The sequence below is a fragment of the Podarcis filfolensis genome, assembly GCF_964270895.1.
Source record: "Podarcis filfolensis genome assembly, chromosome: 10".
Classification (NCBI taxonomy): Eukaryota; Metazoa; Chordata; class Lepidosauria; order Squamata; family Lacertidae; genus Podarcis; species Podarcis filfolensis.
The window spans coordinates 29,857,767-29,885,470 of NC_139612.1; the positions used below are offsets into that span (position 1 = coordinate 29,857,767).

Below are 27,704 nucleotides of genomic sequence, written 5' to 3' on the forward strand. Positions count from 1 at the left end.
TGTTTGACGACAATTTTCACTAGGTGGCAAACCTATGCCAAAAAAAAGGGGTGAAGTCACACCAGAGTCATGTTTTAGTCCACCATCTTGATTCAAAAGGGCAGCTAGAGCCCCAAAATTCCCAAAGATGGCTGCCTCCACTATGGAAACTCTTGTGCCAAGCTTGGCAACACTCTCTGAAGAGGCAGCCAAAACTACAGAGAACAAATGAATGAGCCATTTTCCAAAATGTACAGTAGATTCATTTACTTACATACTGCTTAATAACACAACTTCTGATCGGTTCACAAAAATAACAAAGAACTATAATAAAGAATGAAACTGAAAAACTGCAATATAAAACAATAACAACCCCAAAACATTAAGATAGCAGCACATTTAAAAAATAAGGAACCCCTTCCCTTCTCACCTCTCGTCTAAGGCACATTCTTTCACATCTACACAAACCATACAATACCCAGTAGTCATCCGATATCACTTGCACAATTCTATTTGCACACATTCACTCCAACTCTAGCACCATTTTTGCTCTACAAAAAACGAGCTGCAAAAACGGCAGGAGACTAAACATTCACTGGCAGAACCATAAAAATATATAAACAAATTCCTACCCATGGATCACACAGATTACTGTCTATAACACTAGCACATCTGGCTCTCACCCAAGCTATCTGCCATCCAAGACCCTCATGGATGGCAGGGTGGAGCTGCAAGGAGTGCCTTCGAGGTGTCGACCACACACAAAAGGCACTCCACAAAAAATCCCATTTGAAGGTTATTTTTCCCTTCAAAACAGCTATGAGCCAATAATTTTCTGACTTTCATACCTTCTAGGAGCCCTGCAAACATTCTTTTTATTCTGCGTTCATTATGATTTGTGTTCATGATGCTATAGGGTGGTTACACACAATCCCACTTTCAATACTGTTTGTGACAGCAAGTTTGGGAGTGGTTCCGCTGTGTCAATCACAGCATATCCTGTAACTTCATGCTGAAATCCTGTAACTTTTTTTTATAGCACAAATGTCCTGGTTTATTTTGTCCCGCTTTGGTTGAGCCATAGCCCCTCAGGACAGCAATAATGTGGTATCATTGGAGAAGCAGCACAGTACAAACTCAAGCAGAATAAATCCATATACATCCATATAGCAGAATAAAACCACTAACTAAAGCACTATTATTGTGTCAAGAACATGTCGCAGAATGCAGCTGCAATAAAACGCCAGTTTGAAGGAGCCAATAAGAACTGAACGGCGATATACCAAGTTTGAATTATTTGCATCTTCTGGAAGGAAATAATGCAGGAAAACTATATGCATGAAGGAGATAACGGAATGCTAAGAGAGAAAACTCAGTGCACTGCATTGCATTCCTTGCATTTCTTTTTATATAACATTGATGCCAAATCATGCATTTTGCATGCAGCTGTGTCTCCAGAATTAGCCTCTTCAGCACGACAGAGTTACAAAGGGAGGTAGCTGCATATCCACCCTACTATTCAATGGTAAATCTTGATGTCGCAAAGGCACAACCCTTTTATCTCCTGCCTGTCTTGTTTTATCTCCATCACATCCCTTTTTGTACCTTAACAAGAAACCTGCTTCAATATTTAACTAATACAAATGTTCCTTATTATGGATGCAACAGCGTCAGGAAAATGTTAGGTAGGGTATGAACAAGGAATCCCTCTGAAGTGGTTTTGTTAAAGGAAAATACATCCCTGCTCAGCTGATTTACATCTACTTAACTTGGAGCAAACTTTGGAAAGTTTGCTTGGGATATCTTGCCATCACAAATAACACGGCGCATGCCAACTGACTCATTCTATGGAGATTATAAGCTGAGGCCTGAGAAGCTTGTTCAGTTGTCCAAGGTAGTGAGGATTCAGCATATAACTGCCATGACCTGGGGTCAAATCCTGGTTAAGGGAGAGAGGAGTGATGCTTTGACCTGACTTCTCCCTTCTTGGGGTACCAGAATCCTGTTGGCCAAGAAGCTGGGCCACAAAAAAACAAGAAGCGTTTCTCCATGGTGATCATAAAATCACAGAATTATCACAGTTCTTAAGGGCTGTCACGTGGAAGAAGTAGCAAGCTTGTTTTCTCCTGCTCTGGATGGTAGGACTTGAAGCAATGGCTTCAAGTTACAAGAAAGGAGATCCCGAATAAACTTTTGGGGGGGAAAACTGACAGTTCCTTGGAGGTTTTTAAGCAGAGCTTGGATGGCCATCTGTCATGGATGCTTTAACTGAGAATCCTACATTGCAGGGGGTTGCACTAGTGACCTCTCAGGGATGCAAGCCTCTGCAGTGCGTATGGAGGTCCTAGGCTACCCAGACGACAAGACCTCCCTCTCTGCCTTGCTGATGTCGTCCAAAGGAAAGCAGAGCAATATATCTGGCACTAGAGCTTGGCTGCAGGAGTTGCTGGAAGGAGGCATACAAGGCACCATCCAACCTTCTTGGGGACTCCACTCCAGATTTGTGTAAGGTATATTCCTTAGCCTTCGCTTCTCACAAAGATCTCTTGCAAGGAAACAGGAGCATTAGATACATTTGAAACTTTGGAACAATGCTTTCTCATAGGAGTCTGTGCGGGAGTGGGACGGGAAGGGGAAACATAATGTCATGCTCTTTTACAAAACAAATTATTTGTGTGTTTCTTATTTCAAAAAATAGAATTAGTGGGCTCCATCTACTGTTGACTTCTGCCTCCACCCCAGTCCCAACAGGCACTAGTGAAGATGAATGAATATTTTAGACAAAGGGACAGGGAGGAAGGGTTGAATTTCCACAAAGTTGTGCGGCGAGGGGGGGGGGGGACACCCATATTTAGCAGCTATGTAAATGTGGAGTGCCAAGAAGTGTTGAATTTATCTCTGGGGTCTCTCCATTTCTTTGTGCAATTGGTACATATCTACATTTTATCCCTAGACTACCTATGGCATATTTGATTACATTGAAAAATTGGCCGCCGTTTGCTGCCTTCAAATAAATTGATAAATAGATATATATACAGTACTTGCGCACCATGGCAACTAGTGCATCATTACCATAGTAACCAATTGAATATCATTACCTTCTACAGCAAGTACTGGTTGAGTGATACCCTAAGAAAAAAATCCTGAATAGACCAGCTCTCTGAAAGTGAGCATTCATAATTTCCCCATTTACTACGGCGGTCCAATCTTTCTGATTAACAACAGTAACTCTTCAGTAGGAAGATTGCTTTCTTGATCTATCCCTGTGTCAAGACCAGGCTGACAGAAGAGGACCTACTTCACGGTTTGCATTCTGTCCTCGATAAATCGGCCCATGGAATTATTAAGTGTGATCCATAAGCTGTCGAGCCTTACATTGAGGGAGGGAGACCAGGACACCTCAGAAACCTTGAAGAGTTGGGCACTTTGAGGACAAAAATCAGTCATCTCCACTGCAAGCAAGATGCCACGATCGATGCCGTCTTGAGTGAGCTTTCTAATGCCCCATCAAGCCATGCTTTGTAGGACCAGCTTCAGCTTTGCAGCCTGGTGGCACTGACAAGAGTATTTGTGAATTTGCACCCAATAACATGGCGCTTGGATGCTCGACCTTCATGGCTGATTAAAGGTAGCCATAGCTATCTTTAGCAAGACTGGGTGGGTTCAGGGTGTGGTGAATGAGTCTTCGCATGAGTGGGTGGCTCTAACCACCTTGGAAGATGTGACAGTGTGGCCACGTCTGGGGAAAAAGCCACCTTGGACCTAATAGTATTTAGCAACTACCACCCTGTCACCAATTCCCCAGCCTGGGCTTACACAAATGACGATGGGCTAAAACAGCCTTGGGAGGCTTGTGATTTGTTCTTGAAACAATCTGGCGGGTTAACTCTCCAATGTAATTTCCCTGATGTAAATCAATTCCCTCCCTTATCTTAAGTAACTATTAAATTCCACCTACATGAGGAAAAACACCTTGGTTCAGCAACTTGCCTTTTTTTATTCCCATCAGGGCTAAAAGCAGAGTGCAGAAATGACAATCAGGAAGGGAGTACAGACAGGAGGCTTAAGGACTCCTCTCCCAGCACCTCTACTCTGATCAGCACCAGAATCTAACTTTCCTTGCCTCCATCCCACCAGGTTGCTTTAAAAGAGAGGGAATGGAGATCCACTGTGTGTGTGTGTGTGTGCGCGCGCACACCCCCCCTTTAAATCTTTTACTTAATTCAAAAATGGAGAGGGGGGAATACTATATCCATTGTGTACATCCCCAAAGCTATTTAGAGTTTCCCCATCAGTCCAGGCATACTTGCATGCAGTGACAATGTGTGTCATCACATGGATCAACCTTATTCATGAGAAGAGCCTCCTTCACGACAGTGTCATACTGCATTCTGGGCTTTTATAGCGAGAGCTAGACAGTGTGGTGTGCCTCAAAACTGGATGCATTGTGATTTTTTTAAGGTTTCTAATCCAGAATCTCCCCCTAGTGGCTTGCTTTCATTCACACAGTCAGCCCAGTGCTGAGCTTTCTTTAAAACACATACACCCTGGGATTTGTCCCATCCAGCCCTAAACTATATTCCCTGGGGCTCCCCAACACAGATCCAATAATCTGCTCCACAGGTGAACATGCAGGAATCCTTACACAAAGTCATACAGCTGCAGCCTGGGAGTAGTAAAGCTACACTGGAATTAGGAGAGGAACAAGAGGTACCTGCAACAAAATGTTGCAGCATAGAATGTTCTCCAGGATCCCAGTCTCTCCATTCCGTTCTGCCCTCTGCCAGCTTTCCATTCCCCACGCCAACCCTCACCCACCATTCCAGGTCCTTACTGGACTCTGTTTTTAGGGGGACATTACCCTGAGGCTTCTCCCCCCCCAAAGGTACTTCTGCAAGCATGCTGATACCTGCATGGGTGGAGATTAGGTTTTTCAGCCAAGGAATGCAGTGGTTAAAATGTTGGACTTAAGACCTGGGTTCAGATCCTAGTTCACTAGGTGGCTTTGGGCAAGTCATTGCCTCCCAGCCTAACATAAGTGTTGAAACAATAAAATTGGGAGGCAGGAAACAATGTACACCACCCTAAGCTCATTACCGTAAAGAAAGTGAATGGGGAAAACTTATGCAGACACAAATGACATTGAAAGTGGGATCATGTATAACCACCCTGAGCACAAATAATCAGCCCTAAAAAGTCCTTTAAAATGATGTCTGGAGGGGCTCATGGTGTGAAGAAATTTGCCATCGGAGAGAATATGATAGGCAGGGGTCAGCAAACTTTTTCAGCAGGGGGCCGGTCCACTGTCCCTCAAACCTTGGGGCGGGGGACTAAAAATAAAAAATAAATGAGTTCTTATGCCCCACAAATAACCCAGAGATGTATTTTAAATAAAAGCACACATTCTACTCATGTAAAATAAACGCGGGCCAGATTTCGAAGACGATTGGGCTGGATCCAACCCCTGGGCCTTAGTTTGCCTACCCATGTGGTAGAGCATATTCTTTGCCTGTAGAAAGCCTTGGTACTTGATCTCTCCAGCTTTAAAAAAGGAGAGGGTAGCAGGTAATGAGAAAAACCCATCTGAGACCCTAGAGCGACTGACGGACAGAATAGACAATACCAGGGTAGGTGGACAAATAATCTGATCCGCTATAAGGAATTCAGCTCTAGAAGAGAGTCTGTAAAGCAGGGAGCCCCAACCTTTGGGGGCCAGTGATCACATGTGGAATTCTGATATAGGGCAGTGGGGGGTGTGGCCTATCACAAGATGGCTGCCACAGGGGTGTGGGATAATGGCTTCAAAGTAGGCGTGGCTGAGCCAGTTTAAAGAACTGAGCAGGAAGAGCAATCAGCCTTTCATGCATTGTGGATTTTTTAAGCGGATGTTTAATGCCACCTTTCATGAGTGCCAAAGGAGGTACTGGCAGGCACACTAGTGCCCATGGGTGCCACACTGGTAAGGCAAAGCAAGTAACAAGAGGACTCCAATCTGCTTTATCAATCTCTTTCCTGTGGGTAGCAGCACAGAAACCGCTGCCAGTAAAATACAGTCCGTTGACAATCAAAGGGCATGAATTTTAGTCTCTCTACCAGGATAGGGAACCTGTGGTACTGCAAATGTTGTGGAGCTTGATTAGCTCTAGCCAGCATGGCCAATGTGCTGGTCGCAAGGAAAAAATAGGTATAAAAGGAGAAGTCTCTGGCTGCCAAGATGCAGGTTTAATACAGGTACTCTTTGGTGAGAGAACCCCAGCAGAGGTTTAAAATCGCAAAATATGCAGCAAAGGAAAGAATAGAAATATAGATTAAGACATTAAAAATGTTCAAGGAAGTTCCAAAGTAGCCCTTCTTCCCCCAGCATTGGAGAAGCCACGTTTCATAAGTTTAAAATGGTTTACTTACAAACTCTCCAGCTAAGTTAGATTCATGTCCTTTTCCATGCAGTCTTCAGAAAAAGCTGCACAAGAAATAAAACTTGGCTAAGATACAGTGCTGAAAGTTCCTAAATTATTAGTACAGGAACTCAAGTGGCTTGTGAAAGCCATGGGGTTATGCTGGAGCAACAAGCTTAGCCTCTTCATACACTGAGCTTCTTAGGCAGACTGGAGGAAAACAAAGACTTGATTACCTACTCCTTCCCAAGATGAGTTAAACCTGGCAGGACTGCTTACTCTATGACAGGCATCCCCAAACTCGGCCCTCCTGATGTTTTGGGACTACAACTCCCATCATTCCTGGCTAACAGGACCAGTGGGCAGGGATGATGGGAATTGTAGTCCCAAAAACATCTGGAGGGCCAAGTTTGGAGATGCCTGCTCTATGATCTTAACCCCTTCATGCATTAATTAAACTTAAGCATGTTGGTTATATGAGGCTGGTTATCCCACACAGTGGTTATAGATAACAAAGGTTTTCAGTCCAACAACATCTGAACATTTTGACATTTAGCTAGCAGGTTATGTAATGAAGTCAGATGACTCTGTGTCACTTTTATCTGCTACTTCTTATAATCAGCTCAAATATTTAATTGACTTTTTTTCAGTTAACAGTGCAGTTATTTTTCATGCTGCATAGAAAATCCTCAGTACTTCATGAGCAAATGGTGCACTCAGCATAGTGTCAAAAATTTAGCACCATTAAATATTTTATCTCTGCAGCCCTGAGCCACAGAAGAAGTGCAGATTGGCTGCACTTTCAAAATGCTAATTTGGGACAAAATAGTTTCAGCCTAAATGATAGAGAATAGCTAACTGATCCAAAAAATTCCAGAAAAAAAATAGTTGTTGGACCAAGGACTTCCTAGCTAAGATTTGAATAAAATTGTTTGTAAAATCTTGGGTCCATTTTAAAGTGTTACAGTTGGGGACTGTGGGTAAGTCTTAGCTCAAGCTTCATGGCCTTCAAAATATATGTAGGATTCATTAGCAATTCACTTAAAATTAGGTTCTCAGCTCTCAAATTAAAGCACACATGCTCAATGTGATATCCACTCTGACTGTAGTTTTGCTTATTGCATTGTATAGAAATCTGCAAGTCAGGGGTGAGGAACTTCTGGCCTGTGGGTCAAATATGGTCCAGCTGAAGCACCAGTTTGGCATGGAAAACCAAGCCCACCTGCTCCACACCTGACAGTAGGTGTGGGCAGGTACTGACATGAGTTCAAAGGAACAACCAGGAGCTTAATGTGAGCTCCCCGTCGTTGCTTTGCTGCAGCAAGGCAGCCACCCACTGACAGATGATAGGAGTGTGTCCTGCTCCAGGAACAGGAAGTACCTGATACAAACAGGAAGTAGTTTGTATCAACAAGAGTGCTAAAATTAAATATGGAGGAAACTCCTATTTGAAGGTGTGCTGGAAATGCATCTTCAAAGAGTCTCATCACCTGTCACAGAGAGTGTCCTGGAAGGCCCCATTTGGCCCCCAAGGCTAAGGCTCTTCATCCCATACTAGATGTTGCCCTGGTGCCCACCACTTGCTGAAGCCTCTCATCAAACGTTTGGAAATTAGCCATTTCTGATCCTTTCTACCCCAAATTCAACATGGGCCATCCTCCAACCTACCTTCCCTGCACCGCCAAGTTTCAAATCAGCCAACTGAACCATTGTCTAACTATAAGCCATAAAGCCAGTTCTTCCTCCACCAGGTATCTCATTATAGTGGTGGAATGGGGTTCAGACTCATCTCAACAGAGGGCCATGACTGTGACTCTATAACACGGCATGCTTAACAAACGTTCCTAAAGCACACTGTGTATCATATATTTGCTGCTCAACTTTCAGAACTTTATGTTTTCAAAGTTGGGGCAGTGATGTGTGTGTGTTTTAGGGGGAAAACACTGAAAGTGAGAAGCGTATTAAAAATGTAAGAGTTGCAAGTGTACTTCTGGTAGAAAAATCTACTCCATCTTGAAGGCAGGCCTTTAACTAAAGTGACAAGATTATGGAATTTGAAATGTGAAAAGCTTTTAGGTTGCTATTCTGAGCAACTGAAGTGATTATAGAGCAGGTCGGAGCTTTATATATAGATATAGGGAGCTGGCTTGGACCTGTCAGCCCAATGATCCATCCTATCAATGAATCATCAGTTTTAGAGGGCTTCTCTAGCCTGTCTCCCAGGTATTTTTAACTAGAGCCACCAAAGTCTGGGACTGTGATACAGAGGGCAATGGTTCTTGAATGTAAAAACTGCAAAGGTTGCACTTTTTCCAGACTAAGCCAATTCTTCCCCCTACCCCTCACTATGTATTGACTAATTCTCTTATTAAACCAACACCCAGGTAGATACATAGGTAGGTTTAGATAGATACATAAATATAGTGGAGTACAGGGTCAGATTTAAGGTGCTGGTTTTGACCTTTAAAGCCCTTCACACCCTAGGACCCTCGTACCTATGGGACCGTCTCTCCTGGTATGCCCCACGGAGGACCTTAAGGTCCATAAATAGCAACAACCTAGAGTTCCTGGGCCCTAAGGAAGTTAGATTAGCCTCAACCAGAGCCAGGGCCTTCTCAACACTGGCTCCGGCCTGGTGGAATGCTCTGTCTCATGAGACCAGGGCCCTGCGGGATCTGATTTCTTTCCACAGGGCCTGTAAGACAGAGTTGTTCCGACTGGCCTTTGGCTTAGAATCAGTTTGATTCCCTCCCCCTCTTTCTTTTTCCTTTCTCCTCCTGTGAAGAGGCTGCATCCTAATGTTTTAATGTCGTATTTTAATCTTGTTTTTTAAATTGTATTTTAATCAATTTGTTTTTATTATTGATTGTTAGCCACCCTGAGCCCGGTCTTGGCTGGGGAGGGCGGGGTATAAATAAAATTTATTATTATTATTATTATTATTATTATTATTATTATTATTATTATTGGTAGGTGTGGCCTGGCCATCCTAGGTGGAGAAAGTGGATGGGGGGGGGAAAGTCCACCAGCCTACGCTGATCTCTTAATACTAGAACTGAAGCTGAATGTTGGACGATTCAGGACAAACAAAATGATAAATTATGGAATTCACTCCTACAAGATGTAGTGATGGTCACCAAATTTTGAAGAGTATTAGATGAGCAACAAGGCCAGTTGTACCCAGGTCCTGCTTGCCAGCTTCCCACAGGCATCTAACTGGCCACAGGGAGAAAAGGGTGTTGTGCTAGGTTTTGGCCTGATCCAACAGGACTTTTTATACTCTCATGACAACTGGCAGATTTCTTCCAGATTGTAATGTGTTTTAGTAGACCTTGTTCTGCCTTGCCTGATAATCCTGCCTTTTTGCTGCATTATCCTTTCTAAGCTGCTGCGCTCAAAATGTCATCAGATGTACAAACTTTGAAGATCGATGGCATCCTCATCACTGCCTTTCACTGCTGGTCACTGCACTACATCAAGAACGGCTGTCACTTTGAGGGAGCACAAATGCATTTTTGTTGCCTGAAACCCTTCCTTTATTATTTTCCTGATATCAAAATCAAGGCACTGACCAAAAACGCCTTGGATCAGCGTATGTTAGGGTCAAGCCTTAAGATCTTTTCCAAAACCAAACAAGTGGTAACTTCTATTTCAATAGCTGGACTCTTCTAGCTTCCATTGCAGCTAAGTACTTTTGCTTTCTCGCGATAATTTGAAGGAGTGGGACTACATATGCATTCCGTAGAATTCTGAAGAGGAATTGTAGTTAATATACAGGTTTATTCCCAGTTGGAATGTAGTATTTGTTTTTAGTTTTCTGTGAGGTTCACAGTGGCTTATTTATAAGATATAAAACAGAAAAGTGTGTATTGATGAAAACATATCTAGGAGGCAGGACCTGAGCGTGTTGCTAAGAGACAAAGGTTTTATTGCTTCAGTATCCAGTTGTACAGACATTGGATCTAAATGCTTTGAAAATATAGCATACCCAGTGCTTTTTTTCTAGACAAAAAGGTGCTGGAACGCACCTCCCTCAGAAGACCCATCCCAGAGCAGAAAGAGGACCTATTTCGGGGTTGTGGAGGGTGTCTCCTCACTAGCCAGAGGCTTGTTGAGGCTTCTCAGTTGAGGCAAGAAAGGGGAGCCTTCCAAACCTCAGCTGAGCAGCTTAACAAGTACAAATGCGCACTCTGCTGTCAGGGGCTGGACTGAGGAGGAATGGTGGGGACTGCCTTCCTCCTCCTGGCCCTTCCTGAGAACAGGGGGACAGTATAGATTTAGATCAGTGGTTTGCAGAAGGGCATAGTTCAGAGGCTGCAGAGGGCAGAAGCTGGGAAATATTGGAACAGCAGGAAGAAGCACCAGGGGAGAGATAGCTGACAGACTCAGTGTCCTTGGAAAGCATTCCTGACCCTGCTTCTCCCAGGACCAGACGGGCGTTGAGACTAGAACAGAGCGCTCAGCGGCAGAAGGCTCAGATTAGCGGGCGCAGGACTGACATAGATTAGGGGAGAACAACGCCATCATTGCAGAGACTACATCCTTTTACTCTCTGTGAATACTGAATAAATTGCATGATAAGGACTCTGTGTGTTATCTGCTTCTTCTTGGCTGCCACCAGGGGAGGGATAGTAGTCCCTGAGCCTTGACACCTGCACACCTCTCAGCTGGGAGCTTGCTCAGTTGAGGTGCAGCCTTCCTCTGCATCAGCTATTAGCTGGGAGGCTGACCAGCCTCAGCAAAGCCCCACTGTGCATCCAGCTTGTGCAGAGACCATAGAGGGTCTCCTTTGGGCTTTGGGGAGGGTCCCTCATGAACTTGATGTGTATCAGGGCTTTGCTGAGGATGGTCAGGTCTCACCCACCCACCCCCCCACTTCCGGAGCCAGCCAAGAAGTGCAGAAGAGTTCTAGCTGACAAAAAGCCCTGTGCATTTAACTGCACCAGAGACTGTCAGTGCAATCGTCTCGAAAGTGACATCAAAGTGCTTACAATTAATGCAGCTGAATTGCACCTAGTAACACAACCAAAAGTAGTTATTTCAGTAATAAACGTTACCACAGTTCTTTTGCCGTTGTAAAGTTGTAAATGAAAGTATGTGATGATTTTTAATGAAGCTCCCAGGTCACTCAAACCAAAATTATTTTTTAAACCCATTTTATTTTTATACCAAACCCAAAGTGTACACAGGTGTACTTTCAACTGCTCTTTTGAAAACAGACTGTGATTTTAAATACCAGCGCAAGGTCTGACTATTACTTTAATCTTCCATTTATATTGTTCTAAAGGCTATTGCTAATGCCATCAGTGTAATATGCGTAAAGAGAGTTGGACATCACAACAGTTAAACCATACCTGTCACGGGTGATCGAAGTCCCGGCAGGCGACGTCAGGACCAGGGGCAAGATGGCAGGGTGGGAGAAGGAACGGGGGTCCAGAAGCCAGGAGTCAGCAGCCAAGATTCCAAGGGTCAGAGAGCTGGAGTCAAGAAGCCAAGGGTCTGAGGGTTAGGAAGCAAGGAGTTAAGAAGTCAAGGGTCCCAGGATCAAGAAGCAGGGAGTCAAGAAGCTGAGGTTCAAGGATCAGGAAGCAAGAAGCCAAACGCAGCAAGACAGGAAGCATGTTGCTGTGGCAAAGAGCCGAAGGGAAATGCTGACCTTATATCCCTTCCCAGCTCTTGCCACCAGGTGCTGTGAGTTACCAATCGGCCTCACCTGTGAGGCCATGCCTTGCCTCTTCAGAACAAACTTAGGAAGGCCCCAGTCCTGCAAAGTCCTATTGGTCACGGGGCTTGTCTCCTGCATGCACACCTGACAATACCTGCACACTATATTCTCCGGTCCCCAAGGATCTTCCCAACCAGTTTTTCAAAGAACAAATGTAGCACAGCTGATGTTCATTTGTTCTGTAGGACACAACTGTCTTTCCTTCAAGAAAGGGCTTCTGTTCAGGATATTGAATTATTGCAGCACTCAGCTGCAATATATCACCATTGGGAAAATGCAATTAAATCCACAACCAGTGAGGCTTTTGCAATTTGAGGTGGTGCGTGGACGGTGGTTGCAGGAGTGTCATAGAAACCTACCGATAGATCCCATGGTATCAATAACAAAATTCCCCCTCTAGTCATACCGTGTCTTTATTTTATTGTTAATTTTCTCTGAAAGATATATGCTCTTTCTTCCCATACTGGAACATTTATCTTTTCCTGGAACTGTTGTGTTGCAAAAAATGAATGAATGTACTTCCATCTCAACCAAAGGAGATTGCAGAGAAGTTGAATGCATTGCTTTTGTCTTCACAGCAGAGGGTGTAAGACAGATCCCTTTCACAGAAAATGAGTTTTGAGGAACTCAGGCAAATGGTGGTAAGAGACAACATCCTAGGCCCTACTGACATTAAAACTGGCAAAACACTGGGTCTGGATAGCACCCAACCATACAAAATGGCTCATCTTCTAAGAAAAAAAGAAAAGTAACTTGTCCCTAAAATCTCCCTCCATACCCAAATATTCCAAAGTGGCCAACAGAGCCATGCCAGTGGTTTGCACAGTGTGATTATCTCTTCACGAGAGAGAAGTATGACTAACCTCTCCAAAGAGAAGAAAATAAAAAAGCCATGCATTAGTCAGGGCTTTTCCACACTTGCCATGTATGGTGCTATAGCTGTGGTTGGATCCATTTTTAAGTGCATTTGGAGCTGATATTCTACACCTTTTGTCACATGGTTGCTGTTATTACAAAGCGAGTGCCTTTCCCCCCCTCCCACACTAATGGCAGGTTGCACCCAAACTGAGAAAACTTCTGTGGTTGTAGGCACACCCCTCCTTACCCTCCCGTGTGTCCTGCCAGCCAGTAAACGTAGGATTTCTAAGCACGTGCAAGTTTTCTTTGGATTTCTTGGTATATAATACCTTGTATTCTGGAATTCTAACCAATTATAAAGGGTTAGACAAGAGGAACTCTCTGTGTCTGCCTGAGCTACAGCTGATCCCTGAATTCCCTTCACGTTTCTGAATAGTTCACAAACTGACAGCCTGCACTGGTCAGAGGGAGTGGCATGAAGCAGCTATCTCCAAAACCACCCCACACAAGCCCCCACCCACCCCACAGAAAGTGGGGTGGTGCCACACAAATGACAATACTGAGGATCCATTCTGAATCTTTTGCAAATGTCGGGATCTTTTCATTTCTAGAAGGAAAAAACAACATTTTGAGTACATTGTTCTGGAATAGTAGCTGAAGGATGGCAGCATGTGGCAGCATGCCAGAAAAGAAAAACCAGTTAACAATACCTCTATAAAAGCTAAGGTCCTTGGTTAGGTACATAGCTGACTTGGAAAGGGAGTTTAAGAAATTTGCATATCCTTAAATGCCCCGAGGCTGATTGATTTTTATTTCACGGCAGAGTTGTTGCTTCCTGGTGACGTTTTAATGCTGTCATGTATCTGTATTAGCTTGATGGTTTAAATTGCTGTATTTGAGTTTGGATCCAAGGTTGTAAAAGCTGAGTTCTGCAAGTACAATAGGACTTCTTCCTTTTGTCCCCCCTTGAAATGTATTCCTCTGCCCTGGCACTCTCCCTGAACCTGCTCTGGAGCCCCCAAACCTTCCAGAGCTGATGTAGGTGGCACTACTGGATACAAACCATGAGCTATTTTTACTATTAGCCACCTTGAGCTCTTTCAAGGAAAGATATGGGATATAATTTTTTAAAAATAAATAATAACAAGTATATACAGCTTCCTATAGCATAACTAAGCATAAGACTTAGAGAGAAAGGGATCTGTAAAGACACTGCCACAAGATGATGAAATGGGGCCTTATATGTGGGTTATGGAATTCCAGACCAAGGTTTTACAGAGTTGAGAAAGAAAGGTATTTTTTCCATTATGCATTTAATTTATTGCAATTATTTGCTTCAAGTTCCAACATTTTCCAGTGAATATGACCAAAGAATACTTTTAATATAAGCAATTGCTTTTGGTGGTGGGATTCACACTCCATATTCCTATTCAAATCTGTTTCCAGCAAATGCTAAGTGACAGACCAGCAGCAGATAAAGTGCATTTAGGTAAAGGCAAACAAGTGTCATATAGACTTAAAAAAAATACAGCAGTTGAGCAAAACACCATCCTGATAGTTTTAGTGCACTACATTTGAGGAGTTTGCCACCTTCCAATTCAATTTTATATCATTCAAGCTATTCATTCCAAAAATGCTGAATATTAATATTAAACATTAAATACTTAATATTAAAATAGCTTCTATATTTTTAAAAAATGACCAACATACACAAACAGGCATTTCTAGAAGCCTTAAAAGCCAGTTTCCTTGCAGTCCAATAAACAATTTTAATAGCAAATCCTTTTATCCTTTGGATCCAGGCTTCAGACTTGCAAATGCTTTTGAGTTCTTAAGGGAATAGGAAGTTTCATTGAGAAAAGAGATAAAATGAGAGTCTCTCTCAGACTTCTTGGATTCAAAAATAACTACAATGGTAAAATGAGGTTCGGGGCGAGTCAAAAAGTATGTGCTTTGAACTTTGTCATCATAGAAATGGACCACCTTTTCCAAACTGTTGAGGTCAGAAGCCTTGTCAGACATAATCATGATGACATTGGGCCAGTGCATAACAGGCCTGTCACTGGGCAGAGATACTACTGCAGGATACTGATCAACACCTTTGGGGGCTTCTCTGTAGGAATGGGGATGATGGTAACCATGTCCCTGAAAGCTCTCCGATCCACGGTTGTCAAAGATTAAGGAAACGTTAACAGCATCGTATTTCCTGATAAAGCTGGAAATTTTCCCAAAATAATCAGGATTGGCTTTTGCAGTCAATGTCTTCATTTCTGATGGCGTCGTTTGCCGACTAAGTGCCTCATGAAAGTAAAAGCTAAATTTGGCAAGGAGGATATTCCTGAGTTTCATGAGCCACAGGAAAAGGTGTGGCAGCTGCACAGCCTTCTGAGACTGGCCGCCAAACAGGTGTTTCTTGGTTTCTCGTTGCTTCTCGAAAATCTGTCCCCAGGTCTGCAGCTTTGTGTGAGCATTGTGCAAATGCACCAAGGATGGGAGGAATTTCCACTCTGAGATCTGTTCCTGAGCCTTCAAAAGATGGGTAAGCACATCCGCTTCTAACTGGAAGCTACTTTCCAGAGGACTAAGGATTGGATGATGAAATCTAGAGAAGGGAAGACATTTCGAGATGCATGAGACGCATTGCACAGAAAAGCTATTCTCTCAATCAGCCAGGAATCCAGAGAGAGTGTACAGTTCTAGAGCATGCTTGCCAAATGCTGTCCTTCCCAGAAACAACACCATGGTACAAAACAGAATGGAAGAGCTTTGTCACTACTTCTAATAGGATTGTAAGATCTTGGCAACTCTGCATGTTACAATCATGTACCAGGTACACCGAATAAGCAATTCGCCCATGTTCCACTCACCAATGTATCCAAGTTGAGTAATTTCTATGCTTGTCTCCAAGGGGCACAACAGCCACATTCACACATCACAAGAAGCCATCAACCATAGTAAATCATGCCTGCTTCACTCCTCTTGGATCACATTGGCAGAAAGCAAACCATAATCCCCAGCTAGGCGTTGTATTTGAACAAGGAACCATGGTTTGTTTCGCTCCTAACAAACCATAATCTTAGCCAAGGTTTATTCTTGGCTTACTGATTATGGTTGTTGGGAGCAAAACAAAGCAGAGTTCAGAACATTAAGCCAGAGATCATGGTTTGTTTCCTCCACACAGTAGTGGAGAGGACATAAACACACCAGAAATGTATGTTCAAGGTAAACCATTAATTATAGCATACATGTGAAGTGGGCCAATACTTCCAAGTATTGGATAATATATGATTTATTCCCAAATTCTGCAAAAAAAACAAAGCCCCTCCAACTCACCATAGAATGCTTCACATTTGGATGCAGCAGAAAACTTTGGTCAGAATAAGTTATACTAATTAAATTATATAAACATCCACTTGAAAGTGACCCACTACTCATTTCTACAAAATTTCAGCTCCAGTTGGTTCCAACGACCAGGTCAACAGCCATTTTATTGTTACTGCAAACTAGATAACGAAGAAAAAGCACAGACCAGTGCTCAAATTGTTTCCTAATGAGAGGAACATTCCTGATATTGTGTCTGAAAAAATGTTGCCTACTTGGAGACAATGTGCCTTCAGTCCACCATATAAGACTCTCAGCTAACCAAGTTTAAATGAAGCAGAATTTAAACTGAATGCAAGCCTTGTCGGGGACATCTAGTGAAAAACTGTAATTCCAGAAAATTGCCAACTGAATGATGATGATGATGATGAAGGCGGCTAAATGACAAAACTCAGAAATGTGTACTAATTAAAAGCCTTACCACAGACACCATTACAAAGTCGTTTCCACACCTGCTTTCTACACACACAAAAATGTCTACTCCTGACACTGACAATTAAGAAATACAGATATGAAACCATATTAAAAAAAAAATAAATAAATTATGGGGAACTATTTAAAATTAATTAGTGGATGTTGCAGTTTAGAAAAATCATGATGATAAGGCTGAGAGGATACAATTTTGTACCAACCCTAAATCTGTGATTATGTTCTTAAATTTAGACACTATGTATAAATTTGCAGGCTTCCTGAGCCCATCAAAAAAAAAATTAAGGGGTAGGGGAAGATGAAAGTTAATGAAATTGTTGGATAGCAAACATGATAGAAACTGCCAGATCCCTGTTCCAACAGCCGGTCATATAAAACACCGGGGTTGGGGGGAATTGCAGACACTTTGTTGGCATTGTTCATATATTTTAAACTCATTTTTTGCTAATATGTAAAATGGTATAAAGACTAAACCATTTGGATTCCGGACTGCTTTTACATTGACAAAGCTATAATGTAAATTTTCAATCCTTCTGCTTAAAATAAAGACATCAATGACATTAAAAGGACACACTGACCTTGAGCTGTATTTTTTAAGGATGGATTCCAATATGTTGACCAGTTCCTCGGAGTTGATAAACTTTTGGGTGCTCAGGCTATACATTTTTTCATAGAAATCAGCAATTTCCATTCGAGCCTGAACAAAATAACAGAGCTGCTCAGACAGGTGAGAAAGCAGTTCTTCTAGGTGAGGGGCTGTTCCCCCCAATGCATTCCGACCCGTTGCCACCACCTTCTTCAGTTCATTATGCAGAGATGTATATATGGTTCGTATAGAGTCTTTTCGGCTGAAGAATGACTGTCCACCTGTATTTTTTTTTTAAAAGAAGTATATATTACCCATACTATGGATGTTCAGCAGCAACAATGACTTGTAAGACATTTCATTATTACGTAATAGAAGATTGCATTTTAGCAAGTTTAACCTCTAAAGGTAAAGGGACCCCTGACCATTAGGTCCAGTTGTGACTGACTCTGGGGTTGCGGCGCTCATCTCGCTTTATTGGCTGAGGGAGCCAGCGTACAGCTTCCGGGTCATGTGGCCAGCATGACTAAGCCGCTTCTGGCGAACCAGAGCAGCGCACAGAAACGCCGTTTACCCTCCTGCCGGAGCGGTACCTATTTATCTACTTGTACTTTGACGTGCTTTTGAACTGCTAGGTTGGCAGGAGCAGGGACCGAGCAATGGGAGCTCACCCTATCGCAGGGATTCGAACCGCCGACTTTTGATCGGCAGGCCCTAGGCTCTGTGGTTTAACCCACAGCGCCACCTCCGTCCCAGTTTAACCTCTACTTGTTCCAAATTAATTTTTCATCAGGGGCCTTCTGCCACATTGCGGCACTGTTCATGCCTTGTTTTCAGAAAGGTCTAAATATTACTTCTAAGTTTGCTGGGAAGAATATACTCAACCTAGAAGTAACCTCTTCTCTAAGGATTTTACACAGCATTGCCATCATTAAATGTTAATGTCAGGGGTTCAGGAGCAGAGGGAACGGATGGCGAGGAATCGGAAGGAGAGGTTAGCGATGATAGCCGTCCGAGATCTCTAAGTCTGTCCAGCGAATCGGAGGATTCACAGAAAGGGGCTCCCGTGGGCAGAGCTGGGGGGTTACCAAGAGGGGCACCCCAGGAAGAAGGGACCAGAGGGGATTCAGAGAGCAGCAGCTGGAAATCCGGACCAGCTACTCCACCAGAGAGCAGCAGGGGGGAGGAGTTCCAGGCACCAGCGACAGGCAGCTCTCCGGCAGCAGCCACGCCTGCGTCAGAGAGCGAGGAAACGGTAGAGAGGAGGGTCGGAGACAGCGCGCGCGCGCCAAGTTCAAATGTACCAGAGGGAGGCGCAATGAGCAGCCCGGAAAGGGAGCCAGGTCCTAAAGCCCGCCGAAGGGAGGGGGAGGAATCCGAAGGGTCCGCATCCGAGGCATCCAGGAAGGAAGGAACCCCGGGGGGTGGTAGGACCCAGAGGCGAAAGGAGAGACGCAAAAGGTGGAGCAAGGCTAGGGTCTTGAACTGGTGTACAGGAGGCGGAGATTCAGATGGGACTTCGCCGATCTAGGGAATAGACGTAGAGACGCACGCTAAGATGTGGAAATGGAAACTATACTTCAATAAAGACTTTATTCCGTTCTACCGGCTAGCGTTGGTCCTTTGTGAGCCGGGACCTAGAGGCAGTCTCTGACAGTAAGTCCCATCTGACTGAAGTTTTCATCAGTTCTCTTTGACTCAAGCGGCGTGTGGGGAGCGAAGCAGGGAGGAAAGAGGACTGGTGCCTTTGGAGCTCACAAAAGTCAAGCGACATGTCTACTGAAGAGCAAATTGCTTCCCTGCGAGAAGCGGTAACGCAGCTCAGCGCAGAGATAATCGCCTCCAGGAAAAGAGAGGATGAAGCGGCTGCTGCATGCCGAGATCTCCAAGCCAGGTTGGAAGTGCTTACTAAGCAGGCACAAACGGGTTCCAGATCCGAGGGAATCGGGTTGGGAAGGACTGGAGGCAGCATTGTATCTCACTTTGATGGGAATTTGCAGCAGTACCCCAATTTCCGAGCAGACGTGCAGTTTGCGCTGAAACTGCTGGAGAAAGAGTTTAGAGATGAGCAAGAAAAAGTGGGGTTTATCTTGTCTCATTTGCATGGAGAGGCGAAAGCATGTCTGCGCAATCTGTGGAGAGATATGGACCCAGCGCTCCAGAGTTCAGCTGCATTCATTAAAGCGATGGATTCTTGCTTTCTATCGAAAATAGACATTGACATTGCCCGTAAGGACATATTTGAGCTGAGACAAGGGAAAGCCAGCGTGAGGCAGTATCACTCCCGCTTTTTTGCATTGGTCAATGCCTTGGGGTGGGACAAGGATTCCCCCCCCGTTAGAGATCTTTATTGGGAAGGATTGAACCCCCAAATCAAGGATGAGATAGCGCGGGGGGAGAGACCCAAAAGCACCCAGGAAGTGGTGGACAGATCGCTTGCAGTGGGGGTGAGGCTGGAGGACCGCCCTTGGGACAGAGGAGAAGGGCGTTGGGGACGCACACCAGCCAGAGTGCCCTCCCTCTTGCCCAGGGATGGCGCGCGTGCGCAATCAACGCCTCCGCAAGCAGGGGGGGAGGAGCCAATGGAGATCGGCGGTGCTAGAGCTCATTCAGCCACCAGAGCCTTAACACCGGGAGCAGTCAAAACAAAGCAGCCTAGAGGGAACAGGAAGTGTTACATCTGTGACAGTTCGAAGCACATGGCGAAAGAGTGTCCCCAGAGGCTCCACAAGCACACTGCAGCTTCAATGACAGTAATGGGAGCAACTCAGCAAAGTGAACCACGGCAGGGAAACGGAAGCACTGGGGGCCAGCCAGGCGAGTCAGTGAAGAAGTCCCCAGAGATTTTGAAGCCCACGGATCCCCTCCCGCCCAAACCAGTGGTGCAGCTCACCGCATCGCTCCAGCTGCCCAGTGGTCTCACTTTAGAAGTGCCGATTACGATTGACTCTGGCAGTAATGCGGACTTTATCGCACTGGAATTCCTTCAACAACACAACATAGCGCTACTGCCAGCCACACTGCCCCTGAACGTGGTCACAGTGGATGGCAGGGAACTGCTCGGGGGGCAGGTGGTGCAGCAGACACCACCTATGGTGATGCAAATTGGGAATCACCGAGAAATCATCAGCTTCAACGTCACCCAATTGTCGGACACGCCCATAGTGTTGGGCATGAGTTGGCTGGATAGGCACAGCCCGGCATTAGCGTGGTACCAGCGGCAATTGACCTTCTGCTCTTCCTACTGCGCAGCGCACTGCATCCAGACCTGCCAGGAAGGAGAGGGGCGAGAGGATGCACAGCAGCTACACCTAGGCATGGTGCAAGCGGTGCCCAACAAGTACAAGGAGTTTTTGGAGGTCTTCTGCGAGAAGGAGGCGGACAAACTGCCCCCCCACAGACCCTATGACTGCAAGATTGATCTCCTGCCGGGGGCAACGCTGCCAACAGGGAAACTGTATTCCATGTCTGAGGACGAACTGCAGGAACTTAGGGAGTTCATAGACCACAATTTGAAGCGCGGGTTCATTCGGGAGTCGAAAGCTGTAGGGGGCAGTCCAGTATTCTTTGTGAAGAAGCGAGACACGCCCCAGAAGAGGCTTGTAGTTGACTTTCGAATTTTGAACTCGAAAACCAAGCCCTCGTCCTTCCCCATGCCCAAAATAGACGACCTGCTCGCGACGGTAAGGAAAGGACGCGTTTTCACCAAGTTGGATCTGCGAGGCGCGTACAACCTGATTCGTGTGCGGGAGGGCGACGAGTGGAAGACGGCCATGTTCACACCACTGGGCACCTACGAATACAGAGTTATGCCCTTCGGATTACAAAATGGCTCTCACTGTTTTCAAGCCTTTATGCATCACGTGTTGGCGGGACTCCTTTACAAGAAATGCGTATGCTTCCTGGACGACATCCTGATATTTTCTGAGTCGCGAGAAGCGCACGAGAGGGATGTCAGGGAAGTTCTGCGGAGACTAAAGGAGCACAGGCTGTACGCCAAGCTGGAGAAGTGCCAGTTCGACGTGACGGAGGTGGATTTCCTGGGCTATAAACTGTCGGACAAGGGGCTCGCCATGGACAGCGCCAAGGTTCGCTCAGTATTGGACTGGAAAAGCCCGCGCAATAGGAAGGAAGTCCAGCGGTTTGTCGGCTTTGCCAACTTTTATCGCAAGTTCATCAAGGGGTTCGCTATGCAAACGGCGGCCATCACTGACACGCTCAGCTCCAAGAAGAAGAAGTTTATCTGGACGGAGAAAGCGGAGCAGTCCTTTCAGAAACTCAAGCGTCTCTTCGCTTCCGAGGAGCAGCTGCTGCATGTGAATCCCAGCAGACCGATGAGGGTGGAGACGGACGCCTCAGACAGAGCCGTGGGAGCTGTACTGTTGCAACAAGACCAGCAGGGGGACTGGAGGCCGTGCGCCTTCTACTCAAGGAAGCTCAGCAAGTCGGAGCAGAATTACACCATCTGGGACAGGGAGTTGCTAGCCATCCATGCAGCGTTCAAAGCGTGGCGGCACTTCCTTATCGGAGCCAGACACACAGTGCAGGTCCGCACGGACCACAAGAATCTAGAGTACTGGCGCACGGCGAGGTTCCTGAATCAGAGGCACATTAGATGGGCAGAGTTCTTCGCGGACTTCGACTTCAAGATAGAGTACATCCCGGGTGACAACAACATCATGGCGGATGCCTTGTCCAGAAAGCCGCAATACCTCGAGGAGGAGGCACCGTCGGCAGCCAAGCACATTTTCGCACCGGAAGCGTGGGCTTGCGCCTCGGCGACCGTGGATCTGGACGCCGTACGTCGAGCGTTGCAGGAGGACCCCTTCGCGCTAGCCAAGATGGAGGAGGTGCACAAGGGCACGGTGAAGGACGACGAGTTCCAGATCAGAGACGGTTTGCTCATCCGCAAGGGAGCACTCTACGTGCCGGGGAATGACCTCCGCGCAAGGGTGCTGCAGCAGCTACACGACGCCCCCACTGCCGGGCACTTTGGAAGAGAAAAGACTGTAGAACTAGTGACCAGAGACTTTTGGTGGCCCAAGATGCGGGGGGAAGTAGCGGATTACGTCTCGAGATGCGACACCTGCCAAAGGGCCAAGTCAGTGCACAAACCGCCGGCGGGATTGCTGGAACCGTTGCAGACGCCGTCTGAGCCGTGGGAACGGGTGGCCCTGGACTTTGTCACGGATCTGCCCAGTTCGAGGGGAAAGACGGCAGTGCTTGTGGTGGTGGACATGTTTACCAAGATGGCACACTTCATTCCGTGTGCGAAGGTGGCCACGGCAGAACAGACCGCCAAACTGTTCATAGACCACGTGTTTAAGGTCCACGGTCTGCCACGATCTATTCTATCCGACCGGGGGCGGCAGTTCATCTCGAACTTCTGGCAAAAGTTGATGGGCATCCTGAACGTCAAGATCAATCTAGCGTCGGCGAGACACCCGCAGACCAACGGACAAGCGGAGAGGGTCAACGCCATCATGCAGCAGTACCTGAGATGCTACGCCAATCAGCAGCCTAACACGTGGGTGGACTACCTGCCCCTCGCAGAGTTCGCTTACAACAATACGAAGCACGTGTCGACGGGGGTGACGCCGTTCTTCGCCAACAACGGGAGGCATCCCAGAACCTTCCCAGGTTTAGAGAGAGTGGGGGAGGGGGAGCCGCAGGCAGCGGAAGAATTAGCGTCAGAGTTGCAGGAAGTCCACGAACAGCTTAGGAGGCAGTTGGAACTGGCAAAGCACGCATACAAACTGCAGGCTGACAGACACAGGAGAGTAGGGGAAGACATACAGGTGGGAGACTGGGTTTGGTTAGCAGCGCAAGCAGTGCCGACCAGATCGTTGGCCAAGAAGAAGCTAGGGCATAAGCAGCTAGGGCCTTACCAAGTCCAGGCACAGGTCAATCCAGTGGCCTTCCGGTTAGCGCTTCCGGAGGGTTCCAGAATGCATCCGGTCTTCCATAGATCGGTGCTCACGCCCTACAAAGCACCGCATAGATTTCACGAGCCAGGCACAGCACCAGATCCGCCCAGAGAAGGACCCAGGGAAAGGGGGTCGCCAAGAGGGGAGCGCATCAACGAAGCCACAGAGATTTTAGACTCGAGATGGGGGGAAGAGGGAGTAGAATACCTTCTTGCCAGAGAGGATACCCCGGCCAGCGCCAACAGTTGGGTGCCGGGCTATGCCTTGGACGAGCCTCTTCTCAAGGAAGAGTTCCATGCCATTTTCCCACACAGGCCCATGCCAGCCGAGTATTTCGATGACTGGCTCTTCACACCCACACTTTCAGGCAGCACGTTCCAGGGGTTCGACTCGGACGAGGAGACGGCACCACACATACGCTCTCCGGAAGGTTCACCCTCGGGTTCTGCCTCAGACCGCTCCTATTGGTGGGATAATCAACCAGAGGAGCAGTGGCGCAGGAAGTGGCTGGGGGGTCCCTGGCAGGCATCACCCTCAGAGGGGAACGGGGGAGAGATGGACATGGACGTGTTGGGGGAGGACGTGGGATTTGAACACGAAGGCAGGGAGATGGAAGCAGAGGAGATCGACGTCGACGAGCGCACGGAGGACGAGCCAGACCTGCCCGATGTAATGTACGACACGAGGGAAGAACTGTATCCGGCACTCACCCCTGCCACGACGGAGCACCCAGAACCCACACCGGAAGGAGGGGAGGGGGGAAGGGGGGGCTTCGAGGGGGGGATGGATGTCAGGGGTTCAGGAGCAGAGGGAACGGATGGCGAGGAATCGGAAGGAGAGGTTAGCGATGATAGCCGTCCGAGATCTCTAAGTCTGTCCAGCGAATCGGAGGATTCACAGAAAGGGGCTCCCGTGGGCAGAGCTGGGGGGTTACCAAGAGGGGCACCCCAGGAAGAAGGGACCAGAGGGGATTCAGAGAGCAGCAGCTGGAAATCCGGACCAGCTACTCCACCAGAGAGCAGCAGGGGGGAGGAGTTCCAGGCACCAGCGACAGGCAGCTCTCCGGCAGCAGCCACGCCTGCGTCAGAGAGCGAGGAAACGGTAGAGAGGAGGGTCGGAGACAGCGCGCGCGCGCCAAGTTCAAATGTACCAGAGGGAGGCGCAATGAGCAGCCCGGAAAGGGAGCCAGGTCCTAAAGCCCGCCGAAGGGAGGGGGAGGAATCCGAAGGGTCCGCATCCGAGGCATCCAGGAAGGAAGGAACCCCGGGGGGTGGTAGGACCCAGAGGCGAAAGGAGAGACGCAAAAGGTGGAGCAAGGCTAGGGTCTTGAACTGGTGTACAGGAGGCGGAGATTCAGATGGGACTTCGCCGATCTAGGGAATAGACGTAGAGACGCACGCTAAGATGTGGAAATGGAAACTATACTTCAATAAAGACTTTATTCCGTTCTACCGGCTAGCGTTGGTCCTTTGTGAGCCGGGACCTAGAGGCAGTCTCTGACAGTTAATAACTCATGTTGCTATTAATAGCTAGACTTTTGAATGTGTTTTTGACCAAACAACACGAAACACTTTTAAGTTTTTTAAACCCTGAAATGTGAAACGTACAGTCATGAATATACCAACATTCTAACTGCAAATCAGAACTCAAAGAAAACAGATGAACTCAAAGACCTGCTCATTAGTCCTTAAAAGCACACAAGCAAGTACATTTTAAATTATTTAAGATTAAGAAAGCTTAAGCATGTATTTTCCCAAGAGCCACATCACACCTTAAGGGAGTCACAAGACCCATTAAGGGAAGGAAGCAGAGTTAAGTAATCAAATGCAAAGAACACAGTGCATGAGAGTAATATAATTCTTATTTGTAACCAGCTGTGATTTTGAAAGCAAGGACTAAAAATCCCTCCAAGATTCTTTAACTCTTTTCATGCTTTTATTTTTCCCACTCCAGCAAGTGCAAAGTTCCTCTGCAACTCTTCTCTCCTTTTGTCTCACGGCTTTTTTCAGAATATGAGACCTCAGGAAGGACTTATGCTTTTCTGTTTTTGGACAGTGCCTATTGGGTGATTTTATTAAACTGGTGTTGCTGACAGTTCCATGTGACAACCTAGTTCTGCAAACATGAGCATTAGAAGAAGCAGAAAGCCCTAACAGGTTACTGATATCAGCACATTACCTGGACTGCCAGTGCCATGTCAAAGAATGCTGTTTTAGAGTAGCTTTATAAATCTGAACAAACGTTTAAGTTGCTCAATGATTTGAAAGTTAATCTGCAGCCTGTACGATGAAGGACCCATTCACCACCCTCTCCTTCCAAAGTCTATTAACTGGGACTCTTTCTATCACATTTAAATGGCCATTCCAGCACCCAAAATGATTCCTGCCTATTAGTTTCCATTCGGCAACAGACTGCCTTGCATGAATCAGATTTCTGTTCTAGCTAGCTCAGTAGCATTGCCTAAAAAAAGCTCACCAACTTAAAAAAAGCTCAACAACTTTGGTTGGTCCTTTGGCCAGCTCTCACGGCCCTTCACTTCATCAAATCTGGCCCTCTTTGAAAAAGGTTTGGACACCACTGGCCTACATTAACTGGCAACATCTCCACACCAGTGTTTCCAACTGAACCTCAGATCTAACTGCATGCAAAGCAGTTGCTCCAGCACTTGCTTTCACTATCAGGCTGCATCAGAACAAAAAGCCGATGTATTGTGTTAAAAAAGGGGGCCCTCAATATTGTTATTATTGAATTCAGTTTCTGCCAGGCAAGAAACGGGAACTATAATGGCAGGATGACAGGATGTATTGCTTGTGATGAACATTGGGAGTCTGAAGCAACTCTTCCATGAAACACGTACACCTTTGCCTGCAAATATACCTTTGAGCTGTCCCTAGCTTTTGTTTGTTCTGCTGAACATCCCAAGGCTGTCGTGGATATGGATGTCTGGAAAGGTGTGTGGAGGTGAGTGAAGTGCAGAAGGGGGATGACATAGGCCCAACCCCTCAGCATAGGAGCCAACTCCTAGGGGCCGAGGTCCCTTTGCCCCCCCCCCTCAAATAAAATACCTGAGGGAGCTGGGGGCGGCAGCCAAAGTTGATGGGTGTTGCCATTCAAATGAGGTGCGTGCGCCACACCTTGTTTATGCGGGGATCATAGCTGTCAACCTTCCCTTTTTTACGGGAAATTCCCTTATTCCAGCGCCATTTCCCACTGCTTCCCGCTGCTATCCCGGATTGTTAGATATCCGGTAGACTGTCCCTGGGGACAGGTGAAGCTGCTGATCCCTTATTCTCAAATCTGAAAGTTGACAGCTATGGCGGGGATGCGGCTTATTATTCTTATGGGTTAAACCTAGGACTTGCCGATCAGAAAGTCGACGGTTTGAATCCCCGCGACGGGGTGAGCTCCCGTTGCTTGGTCCCTGCTCCTGCCAACCTAGCAGTTTGAAAGCACGTCAAAGTACAAGTAGATAAATAGGTACCGCTCCGGTGGGAAGGTAAACGGCGTTTCTGTGCGCTGCTCTGGTTCGCCAGAAGCGGCTTAGTCATGCTGGCCACATGACCTGGAAGCTGTACGCCGGCTCCCTCAGCCAAAAAAGCGAGATGAGCGCCACAACCCCAGAGTCAGTCACAACTGGACCTAATGGTCAGGGGTCCCTTTACCTATAGCTGGGGGACTCAGGGCAGTTCACATAATATCTGCCCCCCACCCCGATATTTTATTCAAGTTGGCACCCCTGCCCTCACTCAACATCTACACCTCGGGACCAACTGCTGGCGGGCCCGAGGAGAAGTTCCGCCCATCAAGGAAGAACTGCCCTTCTCTGTCAAGGGGAGACCTGCGCCTCAGTTGAATGGGGCGGCGGAGGAGGGGAGAGAAGAAAAGCGGCCCCAAAGCAGCAGCCGCGGCCCGGTCGGTACCTAGTTTCTGGCCCAGGAAGGTCATGCTGTGATAGGCCTTCTCGGCCGCGGCCAGGTGGGCCAAGCCGGCCAGCAGCGAGAGCCAGCTGGCGCCCGCGCTCTTGTTGGCCTCGCGCTCCTTCTCCACATTGTCCTTGGCCTTGTCGTAGGAGAAGATGCCCAGGTGCGAGAAGAAGGTCTCCAGCACCGCCTGCTCCACCGGCACCGGCGCGCCCAGAGGGGTAGACTCCCCCATTCGCCCGCCGCCGCCACGCGCACGGCAGCCACCTCTCCCGCGCCCCAACGCGGAGACATCCACAAACACACGCGCGCGCTCCCGCAGACATATACACCTAAAGGACAAGTCACGTGAACCGGAGGGCGGCCATCATAACCGCCCCCCGCGCGCCCGCCCCTTCCCTATTCAAGAGCCAATCGGGCTGTAGGGAAGGCGCAGCGCCACGTGATCTATCAGGGAAGCCAAAGGGCGGGGGAACCCGAGCGAGGCTGGTGAGGGGCGGGGAC

General features: G+C 46.9%; 1 protein-coding gene and 1 long non-coding RNA gene across 2 annotated transcripts in view; both read right to left on the minus strand.

The window, feature by feature from the left end:
- The window catches only part of LOC310744009, a 43,770-nt gene extending 37,329 nt beyond the window's left edge, over positions 1–6,441 (minus strand). Inside the window, exon 1 of the long non-coding RNA XR_014539334.1 lies at positions 6,385–6,441. This is a non-coding gene — a long non-coding RNA (uncharacterized lncRNA). The remainder of the gene's footprint in view (positions 1–6,384) is intronic.
- A 7,812-nt stretch (positions 6,442–14,253) lies between these two features.
- On the minus strand, positions 14,254–27,596 carry KICS2 (KICSTOR subunit 2). The gene is made up of 3 exons (XM_083574615.1): positions 27,201–27,596; positions 17,346–17,634; positions 14,254–15,559 (listed from the first exon to the last, which is right to left on the minus strand). Exons 1-3 carry the CDS (start codon positions 27,433–27,435, stop codon positions 14,743–14,745), a joined length of 1,341 nt encoding a protein of 446 aa, XP_083430741.1. The 5' UTR covers positions 27,436–27,596; the 3' UTR covers positions 14,254–14,742.
- Between the last annotated feature and the right edge of the window lie 108 nt (positions 27,597–27,704).